This window comes from Talpa occidentalis, unplaced genomic scaffold, assembly GCF_014898055.3.
Source record: "Talpa occidentalis isolate TD23 unplaced genomic scaffold, MPIMG_talOcc4v2.1 talOcc4.9, whole genome shotgun sequence".
Lineage (NCBI taxonomy): Eukaryota > Metazoa > Chordata > Mammalia > Eulipotyphla > Talpidae > Talpa > Talpa occidentalis.
Genome location: NW_023605305.1, coordinates 75,758,129 through 75,780,440, shown reverse-complemented (window position 1 = coordinate 75,780,440; position 22,312 = coordinate 75,758,129). Strand labels below are relative to the sequence as shown.

The 22,312-nt window shown below is 58.3% G+C and overlaps 1 protein-coding gene across 2 annotated transcripts; it reads left to right on the top strand.

The window, feature by feature from the left end:
* Positions 1–1,524: 1,524 nt before the first annotated feature.
* PEAR1 (platelet endothelial aggregation receptor 1) lies at positions 1,525–21,820 on the top strand. 2 transcript variants are annotated; one of them, XM_037498779.2, is made up of 24 exons: positions 1,525–1,598; positions 8,756–8,870; positions 10,485–10,594; positions 11,323–11,427; positions 11,788–11,888; positions 12,673–12,765; positions 13,012–13,255; positions 13,962–14,079; positions 14,266–14,402; positions 14,491–14,703; positions 14,980–15,154; positions 15,273–15,393; positions 16,068–16,231; positions 16,333–16,435; positions 16,566–16,712; positions 16,959–17,084; positions 18,292–18,420; positions 18,529–18,657; positions 18,841–19,053; positions 19,268–19,356; positions 19,470–19,605; positions 19,754–19,828; positions 19,916–20,164; positions 20,585–21,820. In XM_037498779.2, exons 3-24 carry the CDS (start codon positions 10,494–10,496, stop codon positions 20,734–20,736), a joined length of 3,120 nt encoding a protein of 1,039 aa, XP_037354676.1. In that variant the 5' UTR covers positions 1,525–1,598; positions 8,756–8,870; positions 10,485–10,493; the 3' UTR covers positions 20,737–21,820. The 2 variants fall into 2 exon arrangements, with proteins under 2 accessions (XP_037354676.1, XP_037354678.1); XM_037498781.2 differs by lacking the exon at positions 1,525–1,598 and having other exon boundaries at positions 8,295–8,870.
* Positions 21,821–22,312: the final 492 nt, after the last annotated feature.

Genomic DNA, 22,312 nt, shown 5'->3' with positions numbered 1-22,312 from the left:
GTCTGCCTGTTCTGTTCCCCGCTCTGGCTCTGGTGAATTCTCTCACCCTCCCGCACTTCTGACTGTACCCAGTGCTTCTATAAATAGATGAATAAATCTTAAAAAAAAAAAAAAGAATTATAACTTAATGGGTGCAGAGTTCAATTTGGGAAGATAAAAAAGTTGTGGAACTTAGCATCACTCTGAATTGTACACTTAACCATGGTTAAATGGTAAATTTTCTTACATATATTCTACCATAATAAAAATCTTAAACACATTCATGGAAATGTACACTTCAAGTGGATATATTTTTATTGCATGCCAATTAAACCTTATAAAGATGATTTTAATAAGTCTTCAAGGAGGGATGTTCCTGCTTTGCTCTTTCTGAACTAGTGTAGCTTTTCTGTCACTCGAGGTTGGTTGCAGAGAAAGCCCTTGCAGGCGGGCCACAGATCTCAGTTCAAATCCTACTTCTGCCATTTGGTAATATAGCCACACAGGACTTCTGTCTCATCACGTAAATGGAACCATTCTCGTTAGAGATTAAATGAAGCAGTACAGGGCCTCCCCTGATGGCGCAGGCAGTTGAGTGCAGCGCTGTGAGGCTGCCTGCAGCATCTGCAGCACAGGTTTGATCCCGGCCTACCTGTCTGCTTCCCACTCTGTCTCTGGCGAATCCTCTCACCCTCCCTCACATTTGGCCTGTACCCCTGTTCTTGCATGCATGAATAAATAAATCTTTTTTTAAAAAAGGAAACAATACAGCTAAAGGGCTAATGCGATGAAGTAAAATGTTAGTTGTTGTAAAAAAAAAAAACTGGTCTCTCTCGGACAGAGTGATTAGGGCAGGGTGCCTAAGCTGGTTTGGGGCCGCTTGATGACCCCTGGGTGGAACGTTCTCCTAGGTCTGCGCGCGGGCGGTGCGGAGGCGGACAATGGCCGCGAGGTGGCGCCCCGCGCGGGCTGCTGCAGACCGAAGAGCCCGTGCAGGGCCCAAGGGGCGGGCAGAGGCAGCGACTCCCGCCCGACACTACTTCCTTGGATCACACCCTCAGCGGGCTTTGGGGTGACAGGAGAAGAGGGAGCCTTTTCCCGGCCCGCCTCTCCCACACTGGGATGCGGGGACTTTAATGTCAGAAATCCCCGGGAAGGTCACCGACCTAGACGAGCCCCTTGATTCCCTTCTGCAACCCACTTTGCAGATGGGAACACCAAGGCACGAGAGGTGAAGCACCCCAAGTTTACACAGCTGGTGGAGAGCCGAGGAGGGTCTCGGCCCCGGACCCCGCTCTTCCTCGCGCCTCCCGCCGCGGCGCTCCCGCCCTCCGCGGCCCCCGCGGCCCCCCCCTGCACAGCCCCCTCCCGGCGCTCGGAGCTCCCTCCCCCGGCTCCCGGTTTCCTTGTCAAAACTTCCTGCCTTGGCGCGAGCCCGAGTCCCCACCCCCTTCCTGCCCCCCGCCCCGCTCCGCGCCCCTCTCCGCCCAGCGATCGGAGGCGTCGGCCTTCGCGCTGCTCCCTCAGACCGTCTGGGGCGCGCGCAGGGCCCCCGCCCTGCCCTCGGGCCCACCCCGCGGTCCCCACCCGAGGCGGCGGAGAGACGGGCTCCGAGACAGGTGAGTGACGCGCTTCCCGGCCCCAGAAGCCCCCGTGCCCCCAGACAGGACGCGGGGATCCCCTGGTCCCCTATGTACTGGAGTTCGACACCCTGGGCGGGAAATGGGGGGAAAAAGACAGGGACATGGGGGGCTGGCAGTGGAAAGGGGCCAAAGGGGAGTGGGTGTGCCAGCCATAAAGCCACTGCGAGTAAATAATATGCAAATGAGGCGCCTTCAGGCCGCGGGAGTCCAGGGGCGCCCTCCACCGCTGCCCGCTCCCCCAGGCTGGACGGACTGGGTCCCGGGCCCACGCTTGGCTGAAGGGACGTCCAGCTTTAAGAGCATCCACACGGGAGTCAGGGCTGCACTCAGCCCCGGGGCAGCTGTGGGACTTTGGTTAACATACTTCACCTCTGTGCCTCAGTTTCTCATTTCTGAAAGGGGAATGGTAAACTGTACTGTGAGGCTTGGATGAGCTTAGGACATGCCTGGTCAGTGTTTATTGTTGCACCCGCCTGTCCCCAGAGAGACGCTAGAGGAGGGTACAGGTTAGGGACGCAGTCTGCAGGCCCCTGGCGCTCAAAGCTTTGCTGGTTACCAGGACTGGACGTTGGTCTGGATCCCCAGAAAGCTCCGTGGGTTGGGCCGGCAGTTTGAGATAGTGCTAACAGCAAGGCTGGGTGTGTGGGGTGGCCAGGCGCAGGCCCCAGCAAGGCCATGCCTCATCCCCGCCTGTCTCCAGCCACCAGTGGTGGACTCTCCGCTCTCCTGTTCTGGACTTTTATGAGTGACCTCTCCTGGGGCTGAGCTGTGACCCCAGTCCCCGGGGATGGGAACAGCTTGTGCTGGCTCGCGGTTCCCAGGCTCAGCCAGACCTCAGCTCCAGGCAGGGTTGGGTAAGGGGTCAGTTCTCAATCCTGGCCTAAACTGGGCCAGGGGTGGAGGTGAGCTGTTCTCTGAACCCCACCTCAATCCCATCCACGATCGAGCGCCTGTGTGTGTGCACATACGAGCCAGGGTGTGGGGGCAGCCGTGTCCTGCTGCTGCCTCTCCCTGGAGGTCTCCCAAAGTCTGCTCCTGCCCCTGCCCTCACCTCGACAGTTGGGGCTACCCTTTCTGCCGTCCAGGAGCTGGGTCAGCCGGCCAGTCTGGCCTCTCTTTTCCTTGTGTCTCTGGTTGGTGAAGCCAATGGTTGGCATCTGTTTCTCCACTCTCCCCACCTCCCATTCTCTATCAGACTTTCCCAGAAGAGGAAACCCCCACTTTCCAGGCAGCCCCTTCCACCAATCAGAAGCTGAGATAGAGATAAAAGCCCCTGGGTGTTGTGAGGTGTCTGAGGCTGGCCAGGGCCTCCACCAAAGTCTCCTGGCCTCTTCTGCACAGCCTTGGTAGCCCCGACCAGGAGGCTTCCGGGACCCATGGGTGGCTGAGGCCAATCCAAGCTCTAGGGAGGGTGTTGGCTCACTCCTGGCATGTCACCTATGGGGGGAAGCCAGCAGGAGGAGGAGGGAGAGAAAGACAAAGTCTGAGGTATAGAGACATAAATATGAAACAGAGACAAAAGACACAAACCACAGCAAAGGCAGAGAGACTCCTGAAACAACGCCCAGAGGGGAAAGAAAGGTAGCTTTGGAAAAATAGAGCAGAGACCAGAGAACGAAAATAAAAGAGGTAGAGACAGAGAAAGGGGCAGAAAGATGAAGGGCAGCACAGGCTTCAGTTGGTTGACTGTGTGACCTTGGGCAAATTACTTAACCTCTCTGGGGTATATCTTCATCTACAAAATGGGAGACACAGTTATTTGTACCTTCTTTATAGGATTGTGGAGAGCATTAAAAGAAAGGCTCTGGCCCACAGTGTATATTTAGCAAGGGGTGGTAATTAGTAATACAGCACCCACATGTGGCCAAATAGTGGGCTCCTGAGAAACAGCATGTGGGTGGGCGCTGGGGCACCTGGCCTCCTGGGGATCCTCTCCTGCCTCTGCCTCCCACCACACACTCACATAGTGGGTCTGGGGCTCTGTCCCTCTGTCTCAGAGGAGGTGTGTGGAGCAGACAGTGGGACTTCTCCTGGGCCAGAGGTGCAGGATAAGGGCTCTGATCTGGGCAACCCTGCGCCCAGGTGACAGCGACAGCGGGCCTGGCACTACAGTACACTCATCCTGTAGGAATTCCTGCCGGAGGTCAGAAGGGCAGGATGGAGCCGCTAGCTTTGTAATGCTGCATTCTTTCAGAATCCCTTCCACCTTCCAGAGTCTGGCCAATGCTGTGTCAAGAGCCTGGAAGGAGGGCCCAGCCTCCCTCTAGTGGAAACAGAGAGGGGTAGAAACCACAACCCCCAATGTCCCCCAGAGTAGAGTACCCCAAAGTAAAGTCAAGGTTTGCTGGAGTTGGGAAGGATTTCAGGGTTTATCTAGTCCCCACAGACATTTGGGTACTGCCTGCTAGGTGCTGGCCAGTGCTGGGGACCCGGTGGTGAGGGAGCAGAGATGTGCCCCTACCCAGAGAGCTCTGGTCAGTGGGACAGGCAGAGCTTAATGAAAACATACTGACCAGAGGGTGGTCTTGGGGGAAAACCTAAAGCACCTGCCCACTGATGGGGCATCTGATAGGGAGGAGATTAGAGGGGCCTCATCCTGGTGGGGAAACCAGACCCTAAAAACAGCAATCCTGAGATGGGTATCTATGACCTGATTGCCCCATCAGTCCGGTGGTACCCCAGGGCTGGTCCGAGTGGCCTGGGTTAGTCCCACTTGTGCCCCGAGGCAGGACACAGTGCCAGGACTTTGGATAGGGTTTGGGGAAGCACTGGGCCTTCGGGCACTTATCCATATCCAGTTTGAGCTGGCTTCAGGGCCAGAATTGTGGGAGGTAACTGTGCTAAGGAAGGACCTACAGGAGGATGTGTGGGCTGGCAGACACCCACTGAGGTTGGGAGCCACTGAGGGCTTCCTGGAAGAGGTGCCAGGAAGAATGTGTAGGACCTGGCATGCCAGGGGCAGCCTGGATAGAGGTGGCTGTGTGGTGGGAGGCATGTGGGGGCAGTGGACTGTCCTGCCCCTGGGAGCACAGGGGCAGAGCATGTGGGGCTGGCCACCAGAGGCTCTGGCCCCTGGGCACCAGTTCTGTGGTGTGGGAGCCACAGAGGGCTCTGGAGAGGGTGATGACCAGGACAGAGGTACATTTTCTGAGGGTATTTGGGGGTGGCGATGAGCAGGGTGGACAGGAGCTGCCTCCTGGCCTGTTACCCTAGGGGTTCCCGCCCTCCTCCCCCCCCCCCACTGCTTTGTTCTTTGAAGCAGAGTCTAATCCTGCTCGCATTGGGGCAAGTCATTTTGCCTGCACAGCTCCAGGGTCTGGCCTGTGGAGTGGGGTCAGCAGCACCTGCAGGGGAGGCTGGCGTTGGGACTGGCAGGGGCGCCAGCCTTTTGGAGGCAGGCAGTCGATGTTTGGTGAATCAGAATCCCTGAAGTTTCCCTGTTTCCTGATGAGTAAACAGGTCTGCTGAGGACCCTCCAGCTTCTGTTTCCTGAACCATGGAGAACACAAGGCCTGCCCCTCACCCCTGCCCCCTTCCCACCCAGCCTCTGGCTCACACGCAGGCTTCCTGTCCCTCCATCCGGCAGACATGCCTGGCGTGCCAAAGCCTTGGCTTGCTGGCTGTAGGAGGAGCGAGGTGCTTGTGTGTGCGAGCGAGTACACGTGTGTGCTGTGTGGCGCGTGTGTGGAGCACAGCAGCTCAAAGTCAGGGCGTTTCCCGGGGTAGGGGGTGGGGGTGCTCTGAGAGTCCTTGAAGTGGAACCTCACTGCTGAGTGGGGAGAAGTAAGTGATCCCATCTCTGTGACAAAAGTAGGTTAGGAAAGGGCCCAGAGAAACAGAGGCCGGGAGAGCTGCAGGCAGACAGGGGAGACACAGGGCAAGGCAACCTTGGCACTAAGCTAAGACATACGACGTGGTGAGTGATGAGTTCAGCCTCCCCCCCCCCCCGCCCAAAGCAGATGCCCCAGTGCAGTGAACATAGCGCACAACTGTACATGGCCACCGTGCTACAGGAGGGGAGACGGAAGCCAAGAAACTGATGGAGTAAGAAGAGAAAAAGGCAGAAAGCAGAGAGTTTCTGATGAAGATCAAGACAAAAGGCAGAAGTAAAGGAGGGAGCCTGGGGGCTCTGCTTCTCCGTCATCACGCTTCCCCTGAGTGGCCGAACCTGAGGCTGTGTTCCAGGGTGGTCGGCGGGACCTGCCATTCTAAGCCTCAGCGGAGCCTGGGAAGTGTGTGGGGTCATTCTCCCGTTTTACACGCGAGGGAATGGAGGCCCAGCAGGCTCAGTGACAAGTCTGAGGTCACAGTTAGTAAGTGACACCCTCTACTGGAGCCTTTGGACTCCAGCATGAGAAGGGGGCGAGAGAGAGACAGACAGAGAGGAGAGGAGCCAGGGGAGGCGCTGGGGCTGGCACTCAGGCTGAGGGCGGGGGGAGGCAGAGTTCAGGCATCCTGCCTCTTCAGCTGCCTTTGGCTTGAAGATGCACCTGGCCGGCAGCCCATGGTTCTGGGGGATCAGGTTCCCTGGAGAACCCAGCCCCCTCCTACCCCCACTTCCTTTCCATCAGCATCCAAGGCCCCATTCCCATTCCCGGATCATCTTGGGGGTTCTTCAGAAAATAAAAACAAGATTCAGCTTTTCTTGGAAATGATCCTCCAAGGGTGTGATAGGCCGAGGGGAGCGGGGCCGGGGCCTGGCGGGCGTGGGCAAGGGATAGAAGACCCTCCTGGAGATGGCGCTGTTAATTGGGCACATCATGCACTGCTCTAAACACCTCATCTTAGTCTCTCACTCATTCACCACTAACCCCTGCAAGGAAGCCGCTATTTCAGAGCTGAAGCCCATTTCATAGCTGAGCAAACTGAGAGCTGGGGCCACAGGGGTTTGGATGGGGTGAGGGGGCCGCAGAGCTCAGAGAACCCTTGGCATTGCCATCTCCCAGAGCTGGAAGGGACACGGGGAAGTCCCTCTGCTGTCTCACTTCCGGTCAGCCCCACTCCTCTGCCTCCTAGAGAAATGGGCATCTTCTGTCTACTCCGACCCCACCCCCAAACTCCTTTCCATCCTTTCAGGAGGGGCTGGGCACAGTGAGGGTGCAGGGGGCTCCGATCAGGCTGAGCATGGAGAAGAGCTGGGTGGGCGTGTGTGGGTCTGGAGGCTGAAAAAGCAGGGCTGCTGGGGGCCTACAGGCATGTGTGGGGCTCGGGACTGGCTGGAGGTCTGGGGGACTGACTGGGGGGCTGGGGACGAGGGTTGGCCAGGAGCCCAGCTGCTTTGCATCTCGAGGTGGAGGAGAGAGAAGTGTCAGCTCTTTCTTGACTGTAAACAGATCCCAGTTCCCACGCCTCTGATCATTCTTGTGGCAGCCTCCACCCCCATCCCCTTCTCCTGTCAGGCCCCCTGCCAGGCTCCCCTCTTCCCCATAACAGGCTATTAAAAAGAGACCCGTGGGATTCTGCCTGGGCTGGGGAACCATGGGGAGGCCTCCGTGGGCAGCTTGGGTTTAGAGCTCAGCTCTGATACTGCAGGCTGTAAGGTCTTGGGCAGGTGACTTACCCTCTCTGTGCCAATTTCCTCTGTAAAAAGAATAATAATACCTACCTCAATCATGGGTTGATTAAGCTGTAAATGAGATGATGCGAGTAATCTGCTCAGTGCATGGACTGTCCCAATGCTGGGACAGGTGTCATGTTGCTGTTCTTGAGAGGGAAGTGTCTGGATCCCTCCAAATCTAAAGGGGGCTGAGTAGGGAAGAAGGGGAGGGTCCATCTGTATGGGAAGAAGTGAACCTGCAGTGGGGGAGATGGGGGTCCCCCTTAGTGAGTAAACTGTGGGTCCCTGGGCAGGATGGGGTGCCAGTAGCTGCCTGATTTAAAGCCTCTGAGGCCCAGTGCTGGTGGGACAGGAGGGGCTGGGGAAGGATGGGCCAGGGCCTCAGTTTCCTAACTCTTGTGGGACAAAGGTTCTGATGAACAAGCAAGGGGTGGGGACAGGCTGGGGTTCGGGCTCTGGTTTGGCCCCTGTTCCCGCTTTAGGGGCTAAGGCTGGTTGGGCCACACCCTCCCCACTGGAGTGTCCAACCCATCTGGCCCCTCCCTGAGACCACCCACTACTCCTGGACCCCACCCTGGTTCCAGCCCCACCTCTGACTCCTGTCCTCCTACTCCAGTCCTGACTGGGGCTCTTTGGGAACACTTTCCCCACCCCTGCAGCCAGCTAACCCCTGGCTCTTAGATCAATCCCTGGGCTTTGAGTTGCCTCCTCCCCACCCACCTGCGGCCTCTCCATGCCCCATGAACCTTTTCCTCCAGGGCTGGCTGATAGGAGTGGAGGATTCTTGTTTCCAGGGCTGGGGCTGATGTAAACGGGAGAGACTTTCTCTGGGCTTTGCAGCCAAGCTACTGATACATGGCCCCTCCTCAAGGTGCCTCCGCTCAAGCCCTTCCTGCTGCGAGTTTTGTCTGCCTCACTGTGCCGGTGGGCTCTGGGGACAGATCCAGGCCAGGGGAAGCCTGGGGGTCCTTGTGTGGCTGGAGATGAGGCCCACCCAGGGACAAGGGTGATGATCCTGGGTCCAGACAGACTGAACTCTAATCCAAGGCTCTAAGCCAGGGCCCCTTGGGGGCCTGGGGTTGGGGCGGTGGGGAGCCCAGAGAAGACTGGGGGTGAGGAGGGGGCGATGTTTGTGGGCTCAGTGCCCTGCTCATGGCCTGGCTGCCAGGCACACTCGAGGGAGGAGTGGTGAGAGGTCAGCTGAGACCGTTAGGGCTTGCCCTGGAGGTGGGCGCTGGTCTTAGGAATGTGGCCAGAGCAGAACAGGAGTGCAGGGGATTGTTTGGGGACAATGGAAGGAAGAAGCCAACTCCGTTTGGGAGAAGGATGGGCATGAATGGGGGTTGCTGTGGCAGTGATGCGCTGGCACAGACTTTGGGGACCATCTGAAGGTTACCTCTGGGGGTGGCCTGGCTCCTCTTCAGAATGGGCCAGAGTGCTCAGCCAGGGAGGTAAGTTCTGGCCCTGCCCCTCACCTCACCTTCAGAGCCTGGGTGGTGGGAGCCCTCCTCCCCGACACACACTCCTGCCTTCCCCAACTCACCATTTAACTGTGATTCCATTTCCTGTTTTCAAGCTCCAGACCCTGGGATCCCCCCAGAACACACTTTGACTCCTAAGGCCAGGGCCCTGGGTCTAGCAAGATCAGGATTCCCCAGCACTTCTCAGTCCCAGGATGCCATAGAGGCCTGGTGAGTGACTTGGGGGCTGGGGAAGGGAACCACAAAGAAAGCTGGAGGTTGAGATATGCTGGGGAGGGGAGAGGGTGCTGTGTAGTGGGGAAGTAGCCAGAGGGAAGGGGTGACATGGCTGCTCTGGATTGGAGGGGCCTGGGAGAGGTTTGCAATGAAAGGGAGGGAGCCTGGGGAGAGGAGGTGGGTAGGCCCTGCTGAAGAGAGGAGAGAGAGGAGATTTGCCTACACTAGGGTTACTAGTGGGGTGGACTGTGGGGGAGAGGGGGTTAAGTTGGGGAGCAAACCTCTCACTCAATACGTTGAGGGAGAAAGCAAGGGAGAGAGCCAGCCCTGATTGGAGCAGTAGCAGTGGGGACCCTGGGAGTGTGTGGGTGGGGGGCGCGGGGTGGGCCAGGCAGCAGGCATTCCAGAGATACTCAGGGGGGTAAGGGGCCAGCAACCACGACCTTTCTCTCTTCTTGGAAAAATTATAAGCAGATGTGGGTGCCTTGGAGCGGCACAGAGCAGAGAGCCAGGGCAAGTTGTAGGAGGACTTTACATGGAAGCTGGAACTGGTGCGGGGGCGGCAAGCAAGGAGTCCAGCTCCTCTCTCCTGAGCTCAGGAACCCCAACAGACTCATCTGAGGTCCCCACCCTCTTCCCACCCACTGGGTGAGCCAGAGCCAGGCGGTGCAGGCGATGGGGAGGAGCCCATTTCCAGATGGACTGGCCAGAGGGAGGGGGCGTCTCCTCCTTAAATCTGAGGCCACGCTGGGGACCGCTCTGGTGACAGCACCTGGGGTTGCTGGCTCTGGTGGGGGGTTGGTCCTGGTGTGCGGTGTAGAAGTCTCTTCGTGTGCCTGGTTTCAGGCTATGCCTGTGACATGGCTGACGGTGGGGCTGGGAGATGTGAGCTGGGGGCTCTACGGAGCCTGGACAAGCTGCAGAAACCTTGGAAGGGGAAGCCTTCGAGGCCGCTGGGACCCAGCCGACTGCCACCCCCTGAGCAGGAAGCCTCTGACGCCAGAGTGGTTTTGACCTCTGCCTGCTCACGCCCAGTGATGGGGAGCTCACCACCCCAGAGAACAGATTTCATTAGTCAACTGCGTTTGACTTTTGGAAAAGTTCTTGCAGCCGAGCCCAGACCATCTTTGCTCCTAACGTCCCGCTGTGGTGCTAATGTCACGCCTTGGTATAAAAATCCAAGTGCCCTGGGTAGGGGCTGGGGGTTCAGAGAGAAAAGGCACAGGTCCCTGTCTCCAGAGGTCAGGGTCGGGGGGACAGGCATTGGAACAGTGGTGTTGGGGTGAATGGTGCTGAGGACCCCGAAGGGACAGGTGGGTTTGCCTTTGGGGCTGGGGAACAGAGCAGAGAGGAGGGGTGGCATTTGGGCTAGACCTGGAAAGATGAACACTCAGGGTGGACATGGTGGCGGAGGACACGCAAGGAGGAAGTCTCAATGGTGCGGCCGGCACCACCAGGTCAGGACTCAGAGTGAGGGGGGCTGGGGTGTCGGGAGCGGGAAGCTTGTGGCTAGCGGACAGCAGCAGGGGCAGCAGCCTCCCCTCAGCCCACAGCCTGCCCAGTGCTCCGTAGCACTGTGCGCTCACCGGTCGCCTGGCGCCATCACAGGTCTCAGCGATGGCAGCGCCTCTGTGCTCCCTCCTCCTCCTGGCCCTGGGCCTGGTGCTGGCTGGAACCCTGAACCCCAGTGACCCCAACACCTGCAGCTTCTGGGAAAGGTAAGAAGGGCCTCTGCTCCAATTTGAGGACTCCAGGTTTCCAGCTCCCCATTCTCCCCACTTGGGCTTCTCTGCCTGGTTCCTTCCTTTGCCTTCCTTCACTCCTCCCTCCCCCCCCCCCCCCGTATTCCCCTCCCCGCAGCTCTGCTCTGCTCTCCAGATTCCCCACCAAGAGCTGCCTCTGACTGCATCCTTATCTCTGACCTTGTCTCCATCTCCATCCGGCTCTTGCCTTGTTCGTTTTCTATCCTTGTCCTTTGTCCCCCCCCCCACCCCACGAGGAAGGTTGGCCGCGGGACAGAGTGCAGGGTGGGAGCTATTCACTGTGAAGAAGACAGGCCAGTGCAGGAGAGCAAAGGGGACAGGCTGGGGAACCCTGGGGCTCGGGGCAGGATTTGGCCACACATGCTTCAGCTCCTCTCCATTAGCTGGGTCCAGAAGACAGTTCTAGTTCATCTCCCAGTTGCAAGAGGAAGAGGGAAGAAGAATTGAAGATCCAACAGGGTGAGGAGGAGGCTCTGATGGGGTGTCACAGGAATAGCCTAATTCTGGGAGGATCCCTCCAGACTTGAGGCAGCAGGACCCTCACCAATCCTAGCCTTGGGGGAACAAGCCCAAATGTTGGGGTAACAATTCCCTGAGGCCCCTGCTTCCTGCTGCTCCATCATGCCATGGGCTACTCAGGCCTCCAGCTGCCTTGGGCCCCGATTCTGCACCCTGTCTTGTAGCTTCACAACGACCACCAAGGAGTCCCAGTCCCGCCCCTTCAGTCTACTCCCCTCAGAGCCCTGCAGCCGGCCCTGGGAGAGCCCGCACACCTGCCATCAGCCCACGTGAGTGCTGTGCCCCCTTCCACCGCAGCCCCAGTGGCTGTCTCCCCAGCCTCTGACCAGCCCCCGCCCCAGTATCCTTAGAGATTAGAGGAGCACCTGGCCTCAGGGCGTAGGAAGGCTGTGTTGGCGGCAGGGACAGTGTGTGTGGGGTGTGTCATGAGGATGTGTGTGTGGGGTGTGTCATGGGGATGTGTGTGTGGTGTGTGTCATGGGGACGTGTATGACGGTGTGGGACAAGGAGGGAGTGGATGGTCTTTTATGCGTCCCCCAGAGTGTTGGCAGTGCCCCCAGGCCTCCCCAGTGCAGTGAGGTAGCAGAGGCTGGGTGGGGAGGGCTGAGGCCAGCTCTGGGCTCCTCCAGGGTCGTCTACCGGACGGTGTACCGCCAGGTGGTGAAGACAGACCACCGGAGGCGCCTGCAGTGCTGCCGGGGCTTCTATGAGAGCAACGGGGCGTGCGTCCGTGAGTCCTGTGTTGGGCCAGGGAATGGGATGTGGGGACTGTGGAATGGGAAGGGCCTAGCCCCACTCCTAGTTCCTCCCTGCTCCCCCCATACTCCTCTGCTCTGTGGGTTCTCTTGCCCGCCCCGCTCCCCTGCCTTGTCCCTAGGTCCCTATGAGCATTGCCCTCCCCTGCCCTTCATCCTCACATTTCCCCAGTCCTCTCTCCATGTCCCTCAGCTGTGCGTGTCTCTGTGTCTGTCTGTCCCACCCCCCGGGGTGGAGGCGCCTTGATCTCTGACACTCTGTCTTGGGCTTGGTGTTTGAATCCCCTGCAGTCTCCTCCTGTCCTTATCTCCCCGTTTCTATCTTTCTCTGACTTGCTGCTGTTCTGGCTTCCTGTCCCCACTCCCCCAGCACCCTAAGCACCCCCAGACTGGAGCCTGCTGTGCTCCTCTCCCCCTCTGTCAGCCCTGGCCTGTTACTAGCTGGCACAAAGGCCCCTGCTCAGCCTGACTAACTGGGGACTCCTACGCCCTTTCTGGACACGGCTCCCATGTCTGAGGAGTCCTCTCCCCATGTCCCCAAAACGTTGATTTCACAGAAGGGGGTTGGGGGTTGGGAATCCCGAGGTCTTGTCAAGTTCTCACCTGAGCTGCTGCCCTGTCTTTCTGCATGTCAGTAGCAGAACTGACGCTTCGCATCTCCCCTCCCTGGTGTGGGAGGAAGAGCAGGGCCAGCTTCAGCGGATAAAAAGTGGGCAGGCGTGGGGGTGGACATCTCCTTACCCCTCGCCTCTGCCTCAGCGCTCTGTGCCCAGGAGTGTGTCCACGGCCGCTGTGTGGCGCCCAACCAGTGTCAGTGTGAGCCAGACTGGCGAGGGGATGACTGCTCCAGCGGTGAGTGGCAGGTGGCCGCAGAGGCGTCCTCTCCTGCTTCAGGGGTGTGGGCCCCTCGGGCACACCCTCCTTACCAGGGCCCAGGTACCTAGGACCTTTGCTGAAGCCATCTCCTGTCCCAGAGATGTGGTACAGGGTGGGCCAGGGCTGGGCTTAAGGGGTCGGGGGATCTGGGAGGTAGGCACTAATGAGAGACTGGGGAGGGGTGAGACCCTGGTGACCCTTTCTACCCTCCTTATCCCACAGCATGTGCCCCGGGAGTGTGGGGGCCACAGTGTGACAGACCCTGCAGCTGTGGCAACAGCAGTTCCTGTGACCCCAAGAGTGGGGCTTGTTCCTGCCCTGCAGGCCTGCAGCCCCCGAATTGCCTTCAACCCTGCCCCCCTGGCCACTATGGCCCTGCCTGTCAGTTCAGTTGTCAGTGCCAAGGGGCACCCTGTGATCCCCAGACTGGAGCCTGCTTCTGCCCTCCGGACAGAACTGGGCCCAGGTATGGAATGAGGGCAATAGCATACTAGTGGGGTCACGGACAGAACCACACAGGCATTGGGGGTGGTATAAGGGGCTCAGACGGGGTCTCAAAGGTGGGGGGATGGAATTGAGAGGCCAAGAGCTTAGTCCCAGCTCTGTCACTCACTGGTGAGAGCCCTTGAGTGAACCGTTGACTCCCCAAGACCATGATTCCTGTCTGTATAATGGGAACAGCATTATCTGTCTGGAAGGGCCTCTGTGAAGATGACATGAGCTTGCATGTGTGTGAAATGTGTTGTACTGTGGGGCTGAGACAAGTGCCCAGGACGCTGCCCAAAGATAGAATGCAAAGGGAACTGGTTGTGACAGGAGGGAGAAGGGGCACATAGGTGTCCATCCGGGATCCAGTTTCAGGGAAGAACTCCAGGGTAAGCCAGCTGGAGGAGAAAAAGTCTGCAGGCAGGGGGGGTTCCCTAGAGGGAACAAGGGGAGCAAAGGTGGAGGCAGAGCAGAGGGCATGTGGACATGTGCTGGGTGTCCCTGCCATTTTTGAGTCCTGGAAAGCCTTGCTTTCTGACTCGAGTCCCCAGTAGGGGAGGGGGCCGGGACTCACTAGCCTTGCCGTCAGCCTTCCTCCTGGGGTGCACCTGTGTGCACTTGGCCTTGGCGGCAAAGGGGACGGCAGGTGCTTCTTATTCACACTCGCCCGCCTCTCTGCCCAGCAGCTGTGAGGTGCCCTGTCACCCAGATTCTGATGGCTTCTGCCTCCACGCCCATCCTTGCCACAATGGGGGTGTTTTCCAGGCTCGCCAGGGCACCTGCAGCTGCCCACCTGGATGGATGGTATGAAGGGTGGGTTTTGGGTGTGGGGTGGGAGTCTGGTGAGAATTCTGACTGGTTCTCAACAGGGCTCTGGGGATGTGTGAGGGGGTGGACTGATCCTGGAAGGGTTTGAGGGCTCTGAGTAGGAGCGTATCCAAGGGTGCTGGGTGCTTGGAGCCCTCTCCAGACCTCTCCCCACCCGCTCAGGGCACCATCTGCTCCTTGCCCTGCCCTGAGGGCTTCCATGGCCCCAACTGCTCCCTGGAATGTCGCTGTCACAACGGCGGTTTCTGCGACCGATTCACAGGGCAGTGCCTCTGCGCACCGGGCTTCACTGGGGACCGGTGAGGAGCTGGTGAGGGCGGGAGGGGTGGGGGCTGGGGCAGCGGCGGGAGGAGACGGGGAAGTCTGGCTCACTCAGCGGGTGCCCAGGTGCCGTGAAGAGTGCCCCGTGGGCCACTTCGGGCAGGACTGTGCTGAGACGTGTGACTGCGCCCCTGGTGCCCGCTGCTTTGCGGCCAACGGGGCGTGTCTGTGCGAACATGGCTTCACCGGCGACCGCTGCACCGAGCGTCTCTGCCCCGACGGTCTCTACGGCCTCAGCTGCCAGGCGCCCTGCACCTGCGACCCGGAGCACAGTCTCAGGTGGGCGGGGGAGGGGGGCTGGTCAAGCGCCTGGGGGTCAATGGGAAAGGCCTCCTGAGTCGCGCCCTGGCATACCCAAGGGCCAAGGGCGGGACGGGAGTCCCAGAGGGCAAAGGGAGAGGCTTCAGGGAAGGGGAGGGGTCGCTCTCAGAAAAGCATCCGCCTACATTATGGCCCCCTGACTCGGTGACGCCCAGTTCCCACCACGTGGAAGGCTGGGGTGGCCGTTCCGCGGACGGGGGTTCAGACCACCCTCATGCCCGCCTCCACCCGCAGCTGCCACCCGATGAGCGGGGAGTGCTCGTGCCTGCCGGGCTGGGCCGGGCTGCACTGCAATGAGAGCTGCCCTCAGGACACGCATGGACCGGGCTGCCAGGAGCACTGCCTCTGCCTGCACGGCGGCGTCTGCCAGGCGGACAGCGGCCTCTGCCGGTGTGCGCCCGGCTACACGGTGAGGCGCGCGGCGGCGAGGAAAGCTGGGGGGCGAGCGGGGTGCGAGTGGCAGCGAGGGTGGGCGGCCTGGCAGGAGAGCTCGGCCCCCCGCGCATTAGCACGCCCGCCGCTTTCAGGGCCCGCACTGCGCTAGCCTCTGCCCACCTGACACTTACGGAGTCAACTGCTCGGCACGCTGCTCCTGCGAAAACGCCCTGGCCTGCTCGCCCATAGACGGCTCCTGCGTCTGCAAGGAAGGTAAGGGGTGGGATCTCTGCTTGGGCGGGCTTGTGGGCGGCGCGTAGGAAGGAAAGGCGGGTTCAGTGGTAGGCGGGCCAAGGGCGGGAGCGACTGTGGGTACCGGGACCGGGTCACAGGACAGCAGATGGACTTTGGGAAAGTAGCCAGGCGACTTCCTTCCTGCAATATCTCTTCGCTTTTCTTCAACCACAAAAATCCTATTGTCCTTAAAGGCCCAGGCCAGAGGCACCTCTTTGGTAAATATCCCTCACCCTTAGTCGTAGAGAACCACACAAGGGTAGCCAGCATCCAGGGAAGGCCTCCAGGATTTGCCCAGAGTGGCAAGTTGGGAGCCGTTAGGCTGGATTCAGATACAGATGTATTTTGCTGAGCAAACCTGCTACTGTATTAAAAAATACCCAGTCTCCGGTCTCCACTCTTCCCTATTGTCTTACACGTGACCCTGTTGGGGACTCTATAAGCATTTGGCTTTTACTACTGACGCTTCATTTTGCAGAAGAGGCAGCCAAGACCCACAAGAGGTTGGCATATCTTCTGAAGATATGCTGTTTCTTGTACCAGCCACGATCACACCCACTCCTACCCCCAGAACCTGATACAGCCAATGCCCAGTGTGCTTGCTCAGGAGGGGAGTTGAGTCCCCATGCCTACTGCAAGGCTCCTCTTTCTAGGTTGGCAACGTGGTAACTGCTCTGTGCCCTGCCCACCTGGAACCTGGGGCTTTGGTTGCAATGCCAGTTGCCAGTGTGCCAATGAGGCAGCCTGCAGCCCCCAAACTGGAGCTTGTACCTGCACCCCTGGGTGGCATGGGACCCACTGCCAGCTTCCTTGCCCGGTGAGTGCTCAACAGCCTGCTTTCCTGGGGGTGGGGAGGTCATTTTACCCCATTCCACCCCAGGGTGACTGGCCTGCTCTCCCCTCCCCTTCCTCTCCAAGAAGGGACAGTTTGGTGAAGGCTGTGCCAGTCGTTGCGACTGTGACCACTCTGATGGCTGTGACCCTGTTCATGGACACTGCCAGTGCCAGGCTGGCTGGATGGGTGAGCATCTGGGTATTCATATCCCAGCCCTACTGTGGAGTTGGGGGATGCATCCCACAGGAAATGTGTCCCGAACTCTCAGAGGAAGGGGTGGGTCTAGTCTGGACTCACTAACCCTTCTCTCCCACAGGTCCCCGCTGCCACCTGCCCTGCCCTGAGGGCTTCTGGGGAGCCAACTGTAGTAACACCTGCACATGCAAGAATGGGGGCACCTGCATTCCTGAGAATGGCAACTGTGTGTGTGCCCCTGGATTTCGAGGACCCTCCTGCCAGAGGCGTGAGTTTCCCTCCTCCCCTCCTTCCCACCCCGGCCTGCCAGCAGTAGGTACAGGGCAGTGTCAGAGGCCACAAGTCCCTATTCTCTTCTGCTGGCTCCAACCTTCGCACAGTTGAAGCAGGAGGAGCAAGGAGATGGTGGGTTCAAGGGCTGATTGAGGGTGGCCCCGTCCCCATGGATTTCCCCAGGACTTGTGGGCGGGGCCTAGGAGGCATGAGCCCAGTCACAGGAGCCCCTTTCCCCCAGCCTGTCAGCCGGGCCGCTATGGCAAACGCTGTGTGCCCTGCAAATGTGCCAACCACTCCTCCTGCCACCCCTCGGATGGGACCTGCTACTGCCTGGCTGGCTGGACCGGCCCCGACTGCTCCCAGCGTACGTGGTGACGCCTGTGTGTGAGTGCGTGTGTGCCGAGGCTGCTCCTGGCGCTTATGCTCCTGGTTAGAAAATGCCTCTGGACCCATTTTGACTCAGTTTCTTATATCAACAATATAAGCAAGTGCTTTTTTTTTTTAAAGATTTTTTTATTTATGCATATAAGAACTGGGGTGTATACCAGAGGTTTGGGTTGTGGTGGTGGTGAGAGGATTCGCTAGAGACAGTGGAGCAGAACAGGCGGCTGAACTGAATGAAATACACTGCTGAGGGGAGCAGCAGGCGAGACAGGAGAGGTCTGTTGCACCATGTGGGTAGCTCCCTTGCTGGGGATGGAACTCGTGCTGCAGAGGCTGCGGATAGCTTGATAGTGCTGTCTTTAACCCCTGCGCCACCAGGGAGGCCCTGCAAGTGCTCCTTTGGATCATGTTCATGCCAGGTACTGGTGTAGGGGCTCAGGATGCAGTGCTGAAAGGTCTGGGAGAGCAGCGCCCCCCCTTCTCATGGGAGGCCTGGAAAGAGCAGCCCTTGTCATGGGTGGTGGGGGTTTGGACTAGCTTTTTTTTCTATTTCATTTTCCAACTTGTTTTTATTTATATGCGCCTTCTTTCCCACATAAATATATGAAAAACATCATGGAAAAGATTATTTTTAGCATAAGAGAGAAGTAAATGCCCATACAATTTAAGACACAACATTTGTGTATCTGACACTACCAAATAATCTAAATGAATCTGGTAACTAGATGTTACCAAATTCTATGGGAAATCTTCACCAGATCACCTCCCTCTACCCCATCTCCCAGGGAGCTGGCAGCCAGTCTTTCATACTAACAGCGTTTTCATTTCCCTATCTTTAATGTGTTCTGCTCAGTTTTTTTTTAAACTAAAAAAGAAAGTCCAGATCTGACCAGTGCAGAGTTGATTGGAAGCCTCTGGTTGTCCAGGGCTGGCCATGTGACTTTTGGTGGCCACTGCATAGTGAGGTGCAGGTATTGAGTAGGTACTGGGCACAGGTGTTTGGCATGCAGGGAGATATGGGGCTGGAGCTCAGCATTTGGGGAGTCACTAGTGCGTAGGGAAGGTTCCTAGCCTTGGTGCCCCTGTAACATCAAAGTCAGGAGGGAGATTTCAGTGATGCTGGGGTTAGGGGTTCATCTAGGAGTGGCTGACCTTGCCCTGCCAGACAGACACCTTCTCTCCTGCAGCATGCCCTCCAGGACACTGGGGAGCCAACTGCGCCCAGCCCTGCCAGTGTCATCATGGTGGAACCTGCCACCCCCAAGATGGAAGCTGTTTCTGCCCTCCAGGCTGGACCGGACACCTCTGTTTGGAAGGTACCAACAGAAGGGGAACTCTATGCCCCTTCCCCTCAAGTCAGTCCAAGGTGGTAACTGTGGTTTCCTGGTGGTTCTGATCCCTGCCTGCCTTTGGTTCTCTTCCAGGCTGTGCCCTGGGGATGTTTGGTGCCAACTGCTCTCAGCTGTGCCAGTGTGGTCCTGGAGAGAGGTGCCACCCAGAGACTGGGGCCTGTGTGTGTCCCCCAGGGCACAGTGGTGCACCCTGCAGGATTGGTGAGTTCCTCCATTGAATAGTGAGCCCAGGGAGCCAGGACACAAGTACCTGTTCAGGTCTTTGCTGGCATCTGGGCCCCCCTATGCCACTCTGCCTCCCCACTGGAGTCTCTCCCGTGCGTGCACCCCAAACTCTCCAGCAGAGCCAAGATGCTGTCCTGAGAGATCACTCCACCCCACTAGGAAGCCAGGAGCCTTTCACCATGATGCCGACCTCTCCAGTAGCCTATAACTCCCTGGGGGCAGTGATTGGCATTGCAGTGCTGGGGTCCTTGGTGGTAGCCCTAGTGGCACTGTTCATTGGATATCGCCATTGGCAAAAAGGCAAGGAGCACCAGCACCTGGCAGTGGCCTACAGCAGTGGGCGACTGGATGGCTCTGAATACGTCATGCCAGGTGAGCCACATCGCAGTGGAGGACACAAATTGGCTCACAGGCATGGGGAGCACCTGAGTCCCTCACTGGACCTGGAAGATGGGACGTGGGGCATTGGAGGGGGAAGGGAGGTCCCAGAGGCTGAAAACCTGTGTCCTGACACAGACCAATATTCTTGGGTCCGGGACTGTCTCTGACCAGGCAGGTCACTCTGCACCTGTGTCTGTTCATACAGATGTCCCTCCGAGCTACAGCCACTACTACTCCAACCCCAGCTATCACACCCTGTCACAGTGCTCACCTAACCCCCCACCCCCTAACAAGGTCAGTAATGTGGTGGGGTATGCTATGGGGGATGGGTGCAGAGCTAGTTCTCTAGAAACCTGGGAAGCTCCATCCTTGCTAGCTCTCTCCTTATTCCACCCTTCCTCTACCAGCTTCCCGGCAGTCAGCTCTTCGCCAGCCTCCAAGCCATTGAGCGGCCAGGTGGAGCCCATGGGCATGACAATCACGCCACCCTGCCTGCTGACTGGAAACACCGCCGGGATCCCCCTCCAGGGCCTCTGGACAGGGGTAAGGCCTCTGTGAGGGGAGATGTGCAGTCCTAAATCCTGCCCCATCTGAGTGTGCCTGCAGAATGGGGTTTGGGCCTGGGTGCTGGCAGAGGTGGGAGCCTGAGGAGGGAACCAGGGGACTGACTGTGTTGCTGCCCCCTCCGCAGGTAGCGGCCGCCTGGATCGAAGCTACAGCTGTAGCTACAGCAACAGCAATGGCCCAGGTCCATTCTACAGTAAAGGTCTGGGCACAGGGGCACCCAAGGAAGGGCTGAGCTGGAGCTTAGAAGCCAGTAGCTCCACCGAGACTGACTTTCATTTGTCCTCAGGGCCCATCTCTGAAGAGGGGCTGGGGGCCAGTATGGCTTCCCTGAGCAGTGAGAACCCCTACGCCACCATTCGGGACCTGCCCAGCCTGCTAGGAAATCCCCGGGAGAGCAGCTATGTGGAGATGAAAGGCCCTCCCTCAGGATCTCTTCCCAGGCAGGCGCCTCAGTTCCGGGACAGCCAGAGGCAGCGGCATCCCCAGCCACAGAGAGACAGTGGCACCTATGAGCAGCCCAGCCCTCTTGCCCATGGTGAGCCCTCCCTCTCCCCTGGGGCAGGGGTTAGAGAGGACTAGGAGAGGGAGACAGAGAGAAAAGGGACAGAGGTGGCATGATGTGGCAAGAGCAAGGTCTTTGGGGTCAGACGTGGGCTCAGATTGGGCCTGATGTTTGGAAAGTAACATTGCTGAAGATTTGACATTGTCATACAGCACCTAAGTTTTGGAGTTGGTTGGTACCCAGAAAAATGGGGAATGAGGCAGGTGACAAAGTGGCCTCATATCTTGTGAGGTGAGCAGGTAGAGGTGGCAGCCCTACTGGCAGCTGAGGAGCTGCAGAACCGGCCTATCTCTGCATAAGCTTGGCACCACCCATCTAAGAGGATGGAAAAGGGAAGAGTGTGGCGGGAAGGGGAGGGGTCACCTCTCCTCATCCTCTCCCCTCCCTCTCCAGACCGAGACTCTGTGAGCTCCCAGCCCCCGCTGCCTCCAGGCCTACCCCCTGGCCACTACGACTCACCCAAGAACAGTCACATCCCTGGACACTATGACTTGCCTCCAGTGCGGCATCCGCCATCACCCCCACTCCGGCGCCAGGACCGCTGAGGAGCAAGATGCTGTGCAGATGCCAGCACACCTGTGCTTTGCTGCTCAAGGCTGGGGGCAAGCCCTGCTGTGCCCTGCCAGGAGCAGGGAGAGGACCAGCAGGCCATGCATATAAACTCATTTCATAGAGGAAGCACGTGGAGAGAAGGGAGACTGGCTCCCGTGTCCCATCTGGGAGACTGCGACCGCCAACCCACCCCAACCCACTGCTCCCTGAGGGCTCTGGGCTCTGTGTATATAAACTGGTGGGTTGAATGTTGCTGGATAACTCTGATTTCAGATTGATGTAGAAATGTATATTGGGTACCTTTTCTGTGCATTCCCAGGCTGGGCTCTGTGTGTGTGTGTCTGTGTGTCTCTGTGTGTCTCTATGTGTCTGTGTGTGTGTCTATATGGCTGGTTGGTTGGTTACAGAGGGGTACCAGGTACCAGGCATTCACCAGTTAGTCAACAGGCAGCCCAAATCCAGTTAATTCTAGCAATAGTGTCCTGTCACCCCTGTATTCACTTGGTACCCCCTCCAACCAGCTGCTCAACATACAAGCTGTTGGATTGCCCCTGCCCGAGCCCTGCTGTTCTTGGGCTAAAGTAAAAACTTTCAGTGCCTTACAGGCTCTGCTGACTTGGCCTGTCTGTTTCTTCAGTTTTGTCTTGAATTGTGTTCCCTGTCACAACTCCCCGGTGACGCTGATCTCTAGGTCCTCGCATTAGCACTTCTTTCTACCCAGGGACTTTGCGTATCTGGAGTGCTCTTCACCCCCATACACTGCTAACTCCTGCTGGACCTTCACATGTTCCCTCCCACCCCAGAATGAATTACAGTTGTATTCATTCGCCAGATACCTGCAGAAGGGGGACAGGGTGCCGGCACCTCTGTAATGTGTTTCTTTATATGATTATTTGATTAACCTCTGCCTTTCCCACTAGACTTTAAGTTCCCTGAAGGCAGGAATCCTGTTTGTACCTTTGTCACACAGAAGACACTCAATAAATGTTGCCAAAAGGTTTAACAGCTGAGTGAATTAAAAGTACCAGTGACGGCTAAGTGCTTGGATGGATGGGCCATTGGTGTGCTCTGAGAACTCATAGATTGCACCCCCAGGATGCTGTTTCTACAGCAGCACACAGTCTCAAAAGCGGGGAACTGCTGGGAGCAGGAGCAGGCAGGGTACTGTATTCACTTGGTATGGGGAACAGAGGCTGCTGGCAGAGCGGACAGGAGAGGATACTCAATGGGGGGGGGGAGGCGGGGCCGTCAGGGTCTAATTACCTGAGGATTTTAAGCCCAAAACCTATAGGAAGCTTCACTCTCTCCATGAACTCACTAGCGGATTAGCTGAGTCCCCAGACCTGCAGGAGGCTAAAGAGATGGGGTCGAGAACAGAAACCTGGCGCCACGCGAAGGCGAGTCTCTGGGATTTTCCATCCGGAGCCCTCGCCTTTCAGGACAGGAGGGCGGCCCCAGGAGGGTGGGCTGCCTGACCCGGACTCTCCCCTCCCGGAGTCCCCGGCTGCCGCGACCTCCAATAGGCCGGGGTACCAGGGCTCGGTTTCCGGCACCTGGGGACCGCAGCCC